Below are 17,141 nucleotides of genomic sequence, written 5' to 3'. Positions count from 1 at the left end.
TATCTTGGATGTTGTCTCATTTTTTTCTCTTATTAGTCCTTAGTCCTTTTTAATATACATCATTAATACTGTGCTGGAAAATAGCCTGAAGTTGAATTGAAGGTTTTAATAACATTAAATGTTAAAGTAGCAACTTGGATTGATTTGCCATTTATGACCAGCTTATTTATACATTTCTTAATAGGTTTCTTGTTTGGAGCAGATTCTTTATTCATTTTTAACTTGAAAGCAAGAGAAAATTATCATCAACAATCATCTTTGAGAAATTTAAAAAAAACTACTGTACCTGGAAGTTATGATTTATTTGAGCATGTTGAGTGCTGGTCAGATAAAAGATATTAGTGCTTCTGTTTCAATTTTTCAATTTCTTTAGACTCTTATTGAAGACGATTACTGTAAAATCGACTGTATTGCATGAGACAACATTACAATATTTCAAATTGAAAAAAGTTAGCAAAGAAACACTATCTTGGGTGTCATGAAAAATATGTTTAACAAGATAATTACAGCGCAGACACAGGCCTAATGAAGTTAATTGTAGCAAAGTGATGAGCCTTCTGTGCTGTGGAGAAAAAAGCAGGGTGAGAGTGAACCCTGCTGGAAAGAAGTGGGAGTGCAGGTAAGTGACATACAAACCCTATAAACATTTTAGCAGAGGGTGGGTGCCACGGTGCCATAGTGGATAAGTGCCATCTGCACCTAAGTCAAGGAAATCTTTCACAACCTATCAGCTGAATTGTAGCATTAATGCTAATAGGTTTCCTTTATTTCTCTTGTTTAATATGGAACAGAGCTTTGTTAACTTTTAAGAAAAATAAAATTGTATAGTTGATAAACCAAAAACAGGCTTCAGGTCCTCACTGGGGAAGGGAGACAGCAGCATCACGATATCATGGACAGAGCAGTCCAGAGAGGAAAGAGAAAGGGCATGAGGGACTCCTCCCTGCTATATAATTGCCAGGGAAAAAGCAGGACCACAGCTGCCAGTTTCACCAGCGAGTGAGTTCCATGTATCACTCTTCCAGCCTGCCATTGTGGGCAGTGGAGAACAGGAGAAGATCTGATAGCCAGCATAGGCACAGAGACTCTTCATCCTAGGCCCTGCCAAGGGGAGAGGCAACTACTATTATGTATTCAGAGGATTGTGTTTAATTAGTTTCACAGGAGGTTGAATTACAGCGTACAACACACAAGAGAGAAAGAAAGAAAAGGTATGAGGCAGAAAAATGACCAAAAATCCTGTAACTACCCATCCATTTTCAGTACCACTTATCCTGGTGAGGATCATGACAACACCATGTCAGGTTATAATCATTCCTTACACTTATATAGCGCTTTTCTGGACACTCCACTTAAAGCACTTTACAGGTAATGGGGACCTCACCACCTGGATGATGCGATGGCAGCTGTAGTGCACCAGAATACTCAGCACACATCAACTGTCAGTGGGGAAGAGAACAGAGTGATGAAGCCAGTTCATAGATGGGGATTATTAGGAGGCCATGATTGTTAAAGGCCAATTGAAAATGTGTCCAGGACACCAGCGTAACATACCTACTCTTTTTGAGAAACACCAGTTTTAATGGGCACAGAGAGTCAGGACCTTGGTTTTACATCTCATCTTTACTACACCTTTTTACAGTGTAGTAAAAAAAGGGGCAGAGCAGTGGCACTGTGGCTAAGGATCTGCACCTGTGGCTGGAAGGTTGCCGGTTTAAAGGCCATCAGTGGACTCATAGTCCGTTGGGCCCCTGAGCAAGGCCCTTAACCTCAACTTCTCCAGGGGTGCCATATAAATGGCTGACCCTGTGCTCTGACCCCAAACTTCTCTCTCCCTGTCCGTGTGCCTGTGTGTCTCATGGAAAGCAAGCTGGGGTATGTGTAAAAGACAAATTCCTAATGCAAGAAATTGTATATGGCTAATAAAATGATCCTATCATATCTTAGTGTCCCCATCACTACTGGGGCATTAAGACCCACACAGACCACGAGGTGAGCACCCCCTATTGGCCCCAACACCTCTTCCAGCAGAAAACTTAGTTTTTCCCAGGAATTCTCCCATCCAGGTACCTTGCTAGGCTCACACCTGCTGCTAACTAGCTTCAGTGAGTTGCCAGCTGTGAGTTGCAGGGTGATATACTGTAGCTGCTGGCTGCATCACCAGAGAGGATTGGAATTTTTCCACAACAGAATGCAGCTCCTCCAGAGGAATTCCCATATATTCCCATGACAGCTAAGAGATATAGTATCTGCAGTTTTTTCCCCCCACATATCTGCATTATTCCTCTTATTCAGCACATCTGATTAAAATCACCTTCCCTGCATAAAAACTACAGGTCCCAAAATGCAATGCTTTGTGTGCCTTCAGCTTTGCTATTTCCTGGATTGTGAAAGACGGAACAAAAGTACATCAGAGGCAGTGTGCTAAGTACCTCGGTGTAGGTAACAATGTCGTCTTTGAGATTCGATGGAAAGGTGGTTCTGGTTACAGGAGCTGGAGGAGGTAAATAAGCTACGCAAAAAAGATAGTGGTTATTCTTAGTACTTAGCGGCCTATACGTTGCACTGTAAAATGAAGGCTCGGAGGTTGGTAAACTACTAAATTAGAAATTAGTGTGCTCATATCAGAAAAAAAAATGCTTTGTTTAGAAACAGTTATAATAAACCTTTAAATGAAACATAGTTTTACGGTAGTTCTACAGATACCTTTGAAGTCTAATGTTAAATATAGCTGCTAGCTTAGCAGGTGAATATCTTTATCTGCCCTCGGGCTGTGGACTGCGAACTTCTATTCGGTTATTCTTTTTTGCAATTAGCGATTTTAGTTAAAAACGTAATTTACATACGGAAATTAATAAGAGATCGTTCAAGATGATCCGTCCTTAAACTGGTGAGCATTTCAGTATACTGAACAAAGGGCGCTTGGGTGAACTGCAGTTACTGTGTGAAAGTGCAAAACTTGCATAATACACAGCACAATGGTTATCGGTGCCCAGCTCTGCACACTTAGGATCCGAGCAAACCAGTCCTATGGAGCATCTATGGCGAAGGGGATCATGAGAAATGGTCTCAGTGTCGGTAAGGAGCTGCAAAAACACTGTGGATTAATTTAAGATTTATCAGCTAATGGTCTAGACTTCTCGAACACGAGGAAACTTAATGACACTTAATGCTTCTTAGATTTACTATCTAATTCAATTCAACTTTATTGTCATTAAACTTACAAAGGTGCATAGTATAATGAAAAGTGTTTCTCAGTAGTCACTCAGGTGCAGTATATAAATTGGACAGAAGATAAGACAATAGACAGTTACACAATAGCAATATCAGTAACATGTAATAAAGTACTCAAAACTACTTGATTACATGTTTTTTTATTTGTAAAACTATAAACGTTTTACTGTTTGTCCTCAATAGAAGAGGAAAGGAGAAGGAATAACGGAAAAGTTACAGAATAATATTGTGTGCAAATGGTCTAAAAGAGCATTCTTTTACTTTTATGCCTTGTGGACTTTGGCCAGATGAATTTATTCAACAGGGCTTTTGAAAGTATTTTCTGTCACTGCCACAAAGCTGGTACTCAACAAAAATGCTCTCTAAAGAAGCATTTGAACAGAAAAACAAAACACATTTATATTCTCAAAAGTCTGGGAATTAACACACACTGAAATCTGTACAGGTGGGTTGACTTCCTCACACCACACAGTCTCAATCTGTGCTATGAAGTAGACTCCAGAATGAAAGCATTGCAGCTGTTAAAGACCAATTAGGGAAATCTGCAGGAAACATTGAATAGACTTACATGGTAATAAACCTCAGAGCCTAACATCCTCAGGGTATGGACCTCAGTCCCATAGGATGGGCTGGAGGAGTGAATCAAGAAGATACCAGACTTACTGTACAGTACCTGCTTCTCTTGCTGAACTGTTAGTAGTGTTGTGTGAGCCATAACACATAATTCCTTCAGCTGCCTTTTGAAAGCTGCTGATGAAATAAAGTCAGAGTCCAAAAAGCTCAAAGGACATGTCAGGCATTGTTCTTTGAAAGCTCAGATGATAAGAGGATTATTTACTAAGATAGTTAGGGGCCTTTTCCAACTATTCCAAACCTTAATGAGTGAGCATCAATAATTTGAATATTTTCATGAAATTGACAGGGTGTCAGTGCAAAGAAGCTGGAACAAGTTATACTGTACTTGCAAAGGACATGGCGGAGGATCATGTAGAATTGCATTATTTTGATATATAAAAAGCTTTGAACCTGTTTATTCTCCTAAAGGCGTACTTGATTAAGAATTTGGTTCAGTATTTCTTACAGTTTGTGCTGTAAAGCAGTTGGTTATAAGGATTGGATGGTTAGAAGCTTACTGGCTTGATATATTGACTTGGAACATTTTCCTAAATATAATATTAATCTGACAGCAGTGATTGAAACCAGAACACAAAACTTCATTTGAAATGTCAGTGTGCAGTAGGTACTTTTAACATACTATATGTATTACTGCATGGAATTGATGGGAGTTAATTTTCATACTGTATTTTCTTAACTTTTTAGTTCAGACATTTCTGCAAGGCAAACAGTTAATGATTTGTTTTTGTCCCATAGGACTTGGAAGGGAATATGCATTAGCCTTTGGTGAAAGGGGAGCCTGTGTCGTGGGTAGGTCTGGATTTAATCCAAAGAAAAATCTACATCATGTGAGGTCAATGCAACATGCTTTTTGCATTTCTGGAGTCAGTATTTAGCTGTATCAGATTGTTTTCAGATGAATTCCAATTTGAATGTAAATGAAATGAATGCCATGTGAGAGATTCTGCATATTTTTATAGTACATCGTGCTGTGGGGTTGTATCCTATTAAAATGAAACATGTCCTTAAAGGAGAGGTTATTGTTCCTTTCTCCTCTGCCTGATGTTTCTAGGTTGTTTCAGAGACAAACATTCAGGAAAATGGTTTATAGTAAGCTGAAGTAAGCTGATAAAGTTATACAGCCTTTAATATGTTCTCAGAATACACTTACATTAAGTCCATTGGCCATATGCATCCATTATGATATAATTGACAATTGGAGCATTTTATTGAAACATTTTAGATGGATCATACTTAGCATTTCATTTAACACATTCATGTAGATTATTTTCCTGTTCTGGTGGAGAATGACCTCACAGAGGAGGGTATCGTTGTCACATTGTCAGTCTGTTCAGCTTTTACTTATAAGCCTTCACAGAAGTATGGATGAATCCCTCTACAATCTGGCATTCCTTTGATTGTTTCAGGGTCCTGTGAATTCGTAACATAATACGAATTCACCAACTTACGTTTCCAACTTATACCTTTGCTGTTTGTAGTTGTTTGTAGGTGGTCCTTTTTTTTTTGCTATTGGCTACATTTCCATTCTGAAGCAAACTTTGTTAATTGAGGTTAATATTAATCAGGGAATCACACCTATGTCAGATACATACTCACAAAATCAGTTGCTGTTCTATCATTTCATCTTTAAATAGCAAAATTATCATATTGCACACCATTGTTATCATTAAGTATCAGTCTTCTCCAACTACTAAAGAAGTTGAGGCATCCACTCTTCCAACACCAAACACCGCATTTCAGTAATAAGCATTTTTCTTCAGGTTGTCAATTGTTGAACTTAAACTCCAGTCCCCGCCCCACAAAATAACCCTCTCTGAAATATTCAACAGGAAATGGAGGGTTGTTATCATGTGGGTGGGACTGGGGAGTTAAGACGATATGTGCATCCGAGAGTGACATCATTTCAGAAGAAGCAGTATTCCACGATTTGGGAAATTTTAGTTTTTGTCTCTAGTCTGTGGAACATGTTTCTGCTATAACCATAAATGTTAACACTACATAAAGCAATACACAAAATAAATTGATTGGTTGGCATTAGCATTTAATGTTTTATGACATAGCTCAATAACCCTTTTAAGATTATGCTGCATTCTTAAATATAAATGCACTAGTTAGTCTTTCATTATATTTACAGTGATATATGAATTAATTCAAAATTGACTGTTCCGGTCAATTAAAGAATTTTATTTTTTGTCTTGTCTTCTTTTGATGATATGGTAGTGAAAGTATATCCATTTCCTGTTGAAGAAGAGCCCATATTTACTGGACATATTTACAATTAAACACACAAATGGGGATCTGTGAGTGTAGGAAGAAGGTATGATTCCACTATAATGCGGAAGTCAGTTTTCAAAAAATGGCAGAACAATGTTCTCGAGTTATTAAGCTTCTGTAAAGTAAAATTAGAAGGCAAGACAATTTGCCCATACAGTAAATATTAATTTTTTAAGTCAGGTATTGTGAAGTACAATTTCCCTTATAGCCACAAGGGGGCAGCATTGTTCTTTGAAAGCTCAGATGATAAGGTTGACAAAACCTATATCGGCATGATAAGCGAACAGGCCATTATCTGTTTTAAGATGTACATGTCTTTTCCACTTCTAGTGAATGACCTTGGAGGTGACATTAAGGGAGGGGGCAAAAGTTCATCTGCAGCTGACAAAGTCGTAGAGGAAATAAGAGCAAAAGGAGGCATAGCTGTTGCAAATTATGGTAATTTTCTTTTATTTCTTTTGACATTTCCTGGATACCCACATCTACACAGTGTTAATTTCTTTGAGTTCCCAGTATTGCTGTAAAGACTGTATTTAAAATGTTATAATGCATTCTTATCATACCACTGTATGACTTTTACAGTTAATAAGATTGAAGATTGAATTTTAAAATATTGCGTTTTTTCCTCTCTTTTAAACATATATTAAACCATCATGCCTTTTTATTCTTCCTTGGGCATATTTCTGTTCAATACCTTTACTGCTAAAATGGAAATGCAAAAGCTATTTAAAATGTATAGGCTTAAAGTCACGGTATATCATTGTTGGTTTTGACTCTTGTGAATTACAAAAAATGGTTGTGAGCCTTTCCAAAGTTACAAAAGATTATGTTTATACCTGTGAAGTTTTGTTTGTAGGATAATAAATAATTATAAATTAATGTATTTTTGATATCTTTTACTTGCACAAACCTGAAAGAAAATCCTACTTTGCCTTCACAGATTCAGTGGAGAATGGAGATAAAGTGGTTCAGTCAGCACTGGATGCATTTGGGAGAATTGGTATTGCTTAAAAATTTCATTTTATCTTGTAATATCCAACTGAAATGCCAAATCTCATTTCCACTGTTGAGATGTTTTTTTACAAGCCACAAATGCAGTTGAAGCTGATGCACCGTGACCTGTTTTAGTTTATCACTGGAAATCACTGTTGAGTCTCAGCAATATAAAACCTGTCCTTTGATCCCCTGCGATAGCCTGTGTGTGGCTAAGCTACTGCACATGTAAACCTTCCTGTCTGGGTTTTCAGACAAAGATTACCTTTGAAATAACTAAAAGTAAGTTTCTTTAGGCTTCACTGGGACCACATATGTTTTCAGCAGGTTGTTTTTCTTCAGCAGGATTTCTGCATTTCCTACTGCACACCTTATTTTATTTTTTTTTGTTGTGTGATCTTATTCTATGAACTTTGTTACAGATGTTTTGCCTAGTTTATAGACTTCCACACACGGGTTTAATTCCATCAACATTACAGTTCTACTGCTTCCTGATAGGAGATTATTCTGGGATTATATTTAGTGTTTTGTTGGAAAGCATTTTGAGTATTTCTGTAAGGTCAGAAACTTGAGATGCGTCCACTGCAGGGAAATAATTATATTTTTTCATTTTTGCATTTACTGGTAGACTGTTCTTTAATTTGACTTTTTAAACGGATAATACATTGGTTTCAATGACTTATATCCTCATACCCATTTTGCTCTAGTGTCAGACTTGCATGACTTTAGCAGTGTGCTGCCAGCTACCTATTGATAACTGAGCCATCAAACCACATGCCTCACCTGTGCTTTTTAAAGTTTTATTTTATACTATGCATACATCTGCACTTTGTTAGTCTTAAATGGCATACATCAACAGTATGTACCCAGCAGATTTAGTGCTTTTCCCCAATTAGTGGCAAAACATTTATGTTCTCATTAAAGTTTCCATTACTGAGCTTTACTATTATTTTTATTTGATCATCAGTGTAATTTTTTTTATCTGTTAACAGTTAGAAATATATTTTGTTACTTTGTTTAGCCTGCACAATATCTCTGATGCCATGCGTCTCACTTGGCATTCTTCAACAGCTGTATGCTCTAGAGTGACACAATATGAGCATTCAGGCACAGCACCAGTAAATATGCGCTGCCTAATTATTAGATGCTGTGAATGCCTGAATGTTTTTTAAATGTTTCATTTTATACTTCTTTTGAAAAAGATACTAGATACTAGTATGTGTTATACAGGAGATGCTATGACTAGATATAAAGTGTTTAACTATTATATAATATTTAAATTTAATAGACTAAACTAGATTTTTAAAATGTCGAGCTTGTTGTAAATACAATGTATGCTATTTATGGTACTTCTGCTAATTAAACTTGGTTCCTCATCAAAAAATATATACAGTACATTACATAGTGTTAAGCTGTAGTTCACAGATATGCACAGGTGTCTTCCAGTCTGTCGGTGCATCAGGACTCCTAATGTATTTGTTTGACAATTTGTATATGTCAGTTTAAGAAATATGATTTGGGACAAAAAGTTTCAGATTTTTTTTTCAAAGTATTGCAGAGTTTTTCTTTTCTAATCAGTCTTTGTTTCTTTGTCTTGTTTTTCAGATATTGTGATTAATAATGCTGGGTAAGTTCATATATCTGCTGAATCTGACAGACTTCACAAGTATGAAAAGTTTAGTTTAAGATATTTTCACACCTTTGCTGTGGTCCTGGCTAAGATATCTAAGATCAGAAGGAAGCAGTAAAATGCCACAATTTATTGAATGTCAGAATATTTTTTCTATTTCGCATTTTTACCCCGATCCTGTCTTCTTCACATCTTGGCTGGATTACCGTCATAGCCTATACCATGCTCACTGTACTTACACCCTAAACAAACTTCAGACACTCCAAAACGCAGCTTGACTTGAAATGTGTTCAAGGCTCTGTGACCACATCACTCCAATTCTAACATTTCTTCACGAGCTCCCGGTTCACCAGCACATTCAGTTCCAAATTTTACTCTTAACTTACACACCAAATCCAGCAATACGTAGCTTCTTTCATTACTCCCTTGCCTTGCTCCCCAGATCTGGGGCTCACACCCTGTCAATCTGAAGAATGTAAACTCTTTCACAGTTTTAAAATCTAGACTAATGACTAACCTGTTTAGTCAGGCTTTTAACGAGTGTTTGACGTTACTCCTGTTTCCACATTTCCTTTGCTAGCTTTATTTCTTTATTTGTGTTCAATCATTATTTGTTCGGACATTGTTGGTGCACATAGGCACTGAAATCCTTGTAAATTTACTGAAAAAGTATAATATAAAGAAGTTCTCAGGTTTGCTGTGTCAGAACGCATGGGCTGCATAGGAAGAGGTTCATGTTGATTCCATGCTGAAAGAAAAAAGAAACAATATTTTGGCTGTAGATCCTTCTTTAGGAGTGTCAAGTACATATATATTTAGTAGTATTGACACATTTCTTAATATATTTTGTTTGCCTTTCTTGGAGTTTTGGCATTTTTGTAGAAGCCATAAATTGTAAAAAACACTAATATGCATTTACAATGTATCTGTTCATTTTGAGATGAGATACTTAAGTATCCTGTCATGATCACTAGTGTTACTTTTTCATATACGTTTTGCGTAGAATGGACCCTCCAAGGAAAAATGGCTCTGTTTTAGTGACGGTAGTCCCAGATTTGTGGCTGGGGAAGGCCCCTGGCCCTTTCATGCAATGTTATGTCACTATTAGAAAATGCCAGAAAAAGAGGGAGCGAAAACTCAATCATGTCGTAAGATAGAGCCCATCCCACTACTGAGTCCAGAGTACTTGATTGTGGTGGGTAAAATCAAAGAGGGAAGAGTGAAACACCAGCACACAGAACATCTAGGAACAGAGGGCAAGAAAAAAGCAAAACAGCTATTTAAAACAAAAATAGATGACATATCCAACAGTACTAGTGTCTGTTGTGTGAATCGCAATATGACACAAAAAATGGGATGGGATTGATGGTGCTTTAAGTGTTTTTAGATTTGTACAAGGCTGAAAAATATGTAGTCATTAGAAACTTTCTAATGTTCATAATTATCAAAAATAATTGTTTATTTTACAGCAAAAGCTGAATGCAATAATACATGTTTAAAAAGGAGGATTTTAAGAGAGTTTTTAGTATACCATAAATGTATAATTTATGTGGTAAATATTTGCTTTGTTGTTTTACACGATGAGAAAAAACAACGTGTGTCTTTCTTTTAAATGCTATAAGGTAATAATTTGAAAAATCGTGCAAAGCTGTGATTTTAAATGCAGTGTAGCACATCACTTGATGTGTTTATATTTATTAGAAAATATTTAAACGTTACCATGTTATTAGGGAGCTGCCTGTTTTGATGTAAAGGTAAAAAAAAATATCTTCTACCAATTTAAAATACTGGATAAAACACTCCCTGTAGTCAGAAATGTATTCGGATCAGGGGGTTATTTTTGTTTCTCCGTCACAGTGAAATGGCAGAGCAATGACAAAGCACTAATGTAAAAGAAAAAAATACCTACAATACTTCATTACATGCTGACACATACACACGTAAATGACTATTTACAAGTTACGTACAAAGGACTTCTACAATCTAAATCAACCCACACTGGTCCCATTACATTACTGCAAGCTAAAAGACACAGCGGTTTCAGGTAGGTAATGAGGGCTTGTGAACAACAAAATCCTCCATGGGGCAGTCTGCTCTCTAAAACTACTAGACTATTATGAGAACTGTTTCTCTAGACAGGATAATGAGACTGTATCTGAGGTTATCTTTCTTCAAATATAAGATATCTGCCTGTTTAACTTGTTATCCTGCCTATGTATAGCTCGCCCCAGGAGAACACTTAGGCCATATCTTTAGGTAAAGATTCCTCTTTGTGAATAGTTGCAGAGGACTCTTTAAAATCCCCCAACTTGGCCTAATTATACATTTTGAAGCCACTAAACAAGAAGCTTATATGAGCTTTCTGTGTGCCCTTGTTGTTTTCTAGCCTGTATTGGCTAAAATGTATGTATGTAAAATGGCTATTCCACAAACTATGTTGGTATAATTAGTATGCAACACACAAAATCATCTTATATTTTATGTTTATCGACATTTTAAGTTATCAATTAACAGTAGGCACAGTTAAATATGATTAAATATAAGCTGTCTTTAAGCGTTAACATCAGACATATAGAATCAATGTCATTGGTCCTGTTGTTTTAGTGCACTTAACCCTTAATTGTGTTATTTCATTGGTATTCTGCACTCTCTTTTTAAAATAAGTAATAACTTTATAGAGGAGAAAAAGTTACAATGTAGGTCACAAAATACAAATACACTTCTGTTAAGTCATCCCTGTCTGATCTATTCATGTATATTCTTCTGTGTTAATCGGATCTGTACAATATAAACATACAGAGAAAAATGGTATTTTCCCCTCAGAAGACAAAATACACCATTGTAAAATAATAGAGGGTGACAGCCTGACATACTGTATTAGTGCCTATTCGAATGATTAAATGTAAGTCCATAACGTACCCGGCGACATCTGTAGAATGACTAATTTCTTCAGTACTATGACTGGTATGCTCGTCAGTTCAACGCTTAGGGAAATTCACCTTATAATGGTTTTGCTGGGTGATTTAATTAAACAAATGTTAAATAGTCACATGTAAATTGTACTTTCCTGGAGCAGTACAAAAAACATTTGTTAAAAAAAATACTCCTTCTGTACTACATGTGTTTTATTTTCTTGATTTTTGCACTTGACAGTTGTCTAGTGAAACTGTTTTTTTGTTTATCTATTTATCTTAAATATACATAATATTACACCGACAGACTGTATTCTCTTTTGAAAATGCACAATTAATATGCTGCACAGGAAAGTTAAGAAATTCATGAATCCTTATTTTATCTTGCTCGCCCAAACTAATTGAGCACAGTTAATAAATAAAATGAAAGCAGGTGAATACCCCTGGGCTTATATACAATTAACTTTCTTATTCTTTCTTTTTTTTTAGGATATTGCGAGATCGCTCATTTGCCAGAACCAGTGATGTAGACTGGGGTGAGCTTTAGTGTATTAAATTAAAATTACCCTGTTTGTTAATTAGGACACTGGATTAACATAAATGTATTTTGTTTCATTTGTAATTCCTCAAAGACAATACAGTTCTTTACGGACGAAGAACAGAATTTGTAGAATAGCTATATTTTTTATAAATGTATAAAAAATATATAAAAAAAGTTTCTCATAATAATTATGGAAAAACGGGCAGGAATGGCACTTTTAATATCCCTATGTTACTGTTTGATAGATATATATATATGTTTTGGAAATATTTATTGTACATGTACAAAATGCACATTGTTTTTCTTTATTGCAGTATTTGAATTTAACTTTCTTTAAAACAACTTAGTTGCAATAGTAGTAGGTAATTTCAATGCAGTTATTGAATGTCTATTAAATATCTGTAAAAAACTGTGAAGGGCTTTCTATTTATTATATGTAGAACATTAAACAACATTTGAAACTAACATTGGCTCTAAGAATACCATTGCCTAAAGTTAGGTGTTTGATTATTATATCATGACAGCTAAAATCTAATTACATCAGTGCATTAAAAGCCCCGAAGCCTATGTACCCATTATAGCATTGAAGGTTATCACAATAGAGAACAAAGGGGAAACATATTGCCTCAGGGTTTAGTCTATTCGTATTCCCTGTTGTATAACCACTAGATATAGACTATTTTTTAAATCAAAGTAATATACCTTGTACTTTGTGCATGTTAAACATGGACAACAGTAATAAGACTTACAGACAGGAGCTAGAGAAGCAATTGGAACAAACGCAACTACTTATAAAAAATAATACAAACACCAAAGATCTTTGTCTTGTAGTACATATACTGTACACTTTCTGTAAAAGAAAAATGATATTTTATGAGATATGTAACAAAGAAATTACACTTTGAAACTTTCACCACCTTAGAAGGATAAACCATGAACTTGCCCCAGGTAAAGGATACTACACTGTATGTTCCAATAACTGGTGAAGCCTCATATTTATGGCATTTTTTAATATTTGTGTGTATTTCACTTTTGGGATGAGCTGGAATCTTCTGCCTCTTGTTTGCAAATGCACTCAATCTTCCATTTCTATAACATATGTATATTCAGTCAAAGGTATAGGTTGCACTAGATGGCAGTATGGAACTTCATACTGTATGTAAATAAGAGCAGGGAATCCTACAAAAAAAAGACAGAGCACCACCTGCTTAATATATACCCCTAGCTATGTCGTTTTTTTGTTCTTTCTGGACTGTAGAATATTGGCAAGCTGGCTAAAGTTCGAGGGGATAAACGGTAATTTCCCTATCAGCTGTCTTCCAGCTTTACAGTCTTGAAAAATGCATGAGCAATAACCATTCATGCTAGAAGATGTCCCACAAGAAAAAAAAAACAATTGAAGGGAAACCCATCCTTATAAGTTTGTCAGTTTTCATGACAGGACAGTGTGGTCAGGGAATTCTGCTTTCTCAGCTTTGAGGCTCATGTGAAGCTTAAAAGCAATGCTTTTAAGCCATGTTCATTTTTTTTTAAGTTGGCAAAGTTAAATGAATTCTTAGAAATGTTCAACAAAGGACAAAGATCTGTTCCTGTCTAACTTTTGTTTTTATTAAGACAGAACACTTTGTGTGTGTGCCTTCTGTCGTTACATGGTAGAATCATGTTATGATTGATCTAATATTTTTATACTGTATCTTTAGGAAGATGGTTTATAGATCAATATTTTGTTTTTGTAAATCATACCTACCGTGCAACATTTTCACCATTCTCTGTCTAGCGGAAAGGAGGGTGGTGGAATTTGCAGTTAATGTCCTGGGCTCCTTTGTTACTTAACCTTAGTCCCATTGGAATACTTTGAGAAAGGTATTAAAAAGATATACCCAGCCAAAATTCTTACTGAATGGCCAAAAAAAAGTGCCAGGATTATCTGTAGCAATCAATGCAAATGGGAGGTGGAGCAATCAGAAAAAGGGAGTCCTGATTAACAAAAAAAACTATAAATTAGCATTTAACATATCCTGTAATGTGTTTTTTTGAGATTGTATAAAACATTGTGCACACAGAATCAAAATTCAGACTCTTTGTGTTTTAAGGTATATGTGCATATACATCCTATATACTGTAGATTTTTTATTTATTTGGTATTTTCACATTCTTATTATGCTGTGTACACTTGTATGTGAAATGATTCAATCCATGGATGGAGACACAGAACAATCAATGATGTTCAGTTCTTTAGATTAAATTCTTTTTTCAGAACATGAGAAATAGTAAATGGCCTGTAATGAAACTTTCAAAACCAGATGCAACGTGTCTTATTCCCCTATTGGATGTGTGAACCGTCAATACAGAAAAATGCCCTAAGTCCTAATGTTCTCATTGAAACATCAAATAATGAACAGAATCCTTTTAAAAACCCACATTTGGCCATAAAGATAACTAATGTGTAATAAACAACCACTGGTAATAATGTTCCAAGTAATACATATTTTCTATTATTTCTAAGATTATAGCTTTTGTTACAGTTTGTACTTCAGTTCAGAATTTGACCTTGAATATTAATCATTTTTGTTTGTTCCAGAATTATCTGCTGATATTTTTGTAACTCCTGGTGCAGTTGATCAAGGTTCACAAAACCTGAGAACTGGCAACACACTGTTTGTATTTGATAATATGGCCAGTTTCAAACATAGTTATGCCATTTTCTGATGTTGATGGTACATCTTACGGTTTCTGTCGTACTTGCTTTGTAAGTAATTTAAGGAGGGGATTGTCATTAATTTATGTTGTTTTTATGTTGTAAGGAAATGTCCTTATGGATGTGTTTGACCTCAAAGTTGTGTGTGTAATGATGTTAACTTTTAGGCAGTGTTAAAATGTTGTCATAAAATGTGAATGAAGGAAAATCTCTGAAAATATACCTGGTTTTAATATGATTTGGAAATGCTGTTTTTAAAAGTTATGAATTTTCTTTACACAACCTGCTGATTGTCTTTGGTGTTCCCTTGATTGACTTGATCTCTAAAGGGTTTCCTTCATTTTCAGATTTGATTCACAGAGTACACTTAAGAGGTTCTTTCCTGGTTACTAGAGCTGCATGGGAGCACATGAAAAAACAGATGTTTGGAAGGTAATTTTGTTCTAGAGAACAAATTCATTTCAAATTTTAATTTAAACCAACAGTTGGAAACAAGTTGTGTTAGTGTGTGAAATGATTAGCTTAGTGTTTGTCGAAAGACTGATTAAATTATTAAATACAAATGCAAGGATGTGCTAGACTAATGTTTGCTAAGTTAAAATAATCTTTCTCCGCTAAGAGGGGAAGAGGGATTCTTTTACACAGTTGGTTTGTAATTGGTAACAACCACACACAGCATCTACAGAGCTTAAATTTAGCCCTAGGCTTTTATACTTAAATACTCATGAAGTGATTGCTACCTAAGTGTTCTAATTAATTTGATTATTTAACAATCGTAGACCACTTTTTAAAAGAACATTTTTAAAAAGACTCAGTTAGCAAAGTCAACTTATGGATATAAATTTAAAGGCATTTTTAAACTTATTCAAACATGATATGCAACTACTGTATATGACCTCCGTTCACACACACTACTAGAATTTAACACTTTGTTAGCCATACGTACAATCATCTGATAATGGTGTCTCCAGCAAATAATAAAACAGTATTATACTGGTTTCAGTAGTAAAACGTCTGTATTGTTTACATTCAAACTGTCTACATGTTTACTTGTACATTGTCTACTGTTTGTTTGTATATTGTCTTGATGCACTGTTGCACTTTGTTTTGTTTTTTACACTTGTTTTACAATCGAGAGACTTTCTGTAAGTAAGAATTCCATTGTACCAGTACCGGTTACATATGGTAATAAAGTTCAAGTTCAAAACAAATACTTATTATATAACTTTATATTTTGAAATATCGATCGTGCATATAGATAATGTGATAAATGTATTGAAAATATTTTAATGTCAAATCAATAATTCGAGGGCTATAACAGAAGAAAACATCTAGATTCTATTATTTTTCTTCTTTTCTGTGTTTAGAATTATTATGACTTCCTCTGCTGCTGGAATATATGGAAATTTTGGTCAAGCAAACTACAGTGCAGCAAAGCTGGGCCTTGTGGGGCTTTCGAACACACTGGCTATTGAGGGGAAGAAATACAACATCCGCTGTAACACTATTGCGCCAACCGCAGCATCCAGGCTGACACAAACTGTCATGCCACCAGGTTGGTAATGTTTTTCTATTGTCAGTTATTATTTCTTTAATTCTGTTAAATGTGATTTTTTTTTACAAAGTAGATAATTTTATTTGTTGATAGTTTCTGTGGTCATCATACCACAAGCTTGCTCTTCAACTTGACATCAGTTTCAGTTAATGGTTAAGTTTCAATAAGTCAAGCAAGGAAAACTAAACTGGACATCATAACATTTTTTGCTGTATTTTAATTTTTTCTTTTGTCTGATTTCGGAGACAAATGTAACCAAAATATTGCAGTTATATTTTAGGAAAAGCACAGAGTTCTGTTGTATATATTGTAACATACTGTATATACTATACGTTCATTAATGCAATTGACTTTCTTCTTCTATTATGGCCAGATGTTGTTTTGCAATACAACATAAAAGTTTACAAAGGGAATGTTATGTTTCCGGATTATTTAATCATGCTCATTCAGGATTTTAATGTGCCATATGCATCTTATTCCTAAGGAAAAATTTGCTGTTATGCATTGTGAAGCATTCTGCTTGGTTGTTTTCCCATGCTGTTACAATACAACTAGCTTAATACTATGCAGAAAAAGTTTATAAATTTAAGACCTAATATTCTTCCATACTCATATCAGTGACAACAGCTCACATCAGCTTTTGAACTGGTCAGAAAGGTATTGATGGT

General features: G+C 35.1%; 1 protein-coding gene across 2 annotated transcripts in view; it reads left to right on the top strand.

Annotated features, from left to right (window-relative positions):
- Positions 1–2,367: 2,367 nt before the first annotated feature.
- Positions 2,368–17,141, top strand: part of hsd17b4 (hydroxysteroid (17-beta) dehydrogenase 4) — a 90,842-nt gene continuing 76,068 nt past the window's right edge. The window contains exons 1-8 of one of the 2 annotated variants that reach the window (XM_015367376.2): positions 2,368–2,503; positions 4,606–4,659; positions 6,475–6,582; positions 7,085–7,144; positions 8,743–8,764; positions 12,169–12,215; positions 15,266–15,350; positions 16,286–16,473. In XM_015367376.2, coding sequence (XP_015222862.1) covers positions 2,449–2,503; positions 4,606–4,659; positions 6,475–6,582; positions 7,085–7,144; positions 8,743–8,764; positions 12,169–12,215; positions 15,266–15,350; positions 16,286–16,473 — 619 coding nt within the window. In that variant the 5' untranslated portion in view covers positions 2,368–2,448. Of the gene's footprint in view, positions 2,504–2,547; positions 3,079–4,605; positions 4,660–6,474; positions 6,583–7,084; positions 7,145–8,742; positions 8,765–12,168; positions 12,216–15,265; positions 15,351–16,285; positions 16,474–17,141 lie in introns of those variants that run through there. The other variant, XM_015367367.2, reaches the window with a different exon arrangement.

Source organism: Lepisosteus oculatus, chromosome 3 (assembly GCF_040954835.1).
Source record: "Lepisosteus oculatus isolate fLepOcu1 chromosome 3, fLepOcu1.hap2, whole genome shotgun sequence".
NCBI classification, from domain to species: domain Eukaryota; kingdom Metazoa; phylum Chordata; class Actinopteri; order Semionotiformes; family Lepisosteidae; genus Lepisosteus; species Lepisosteus oculatus.
Note: the sequence above shows the minus strand (reverse complement) of the source record. Positions and strands in the feature narration are given on the sequence as shown.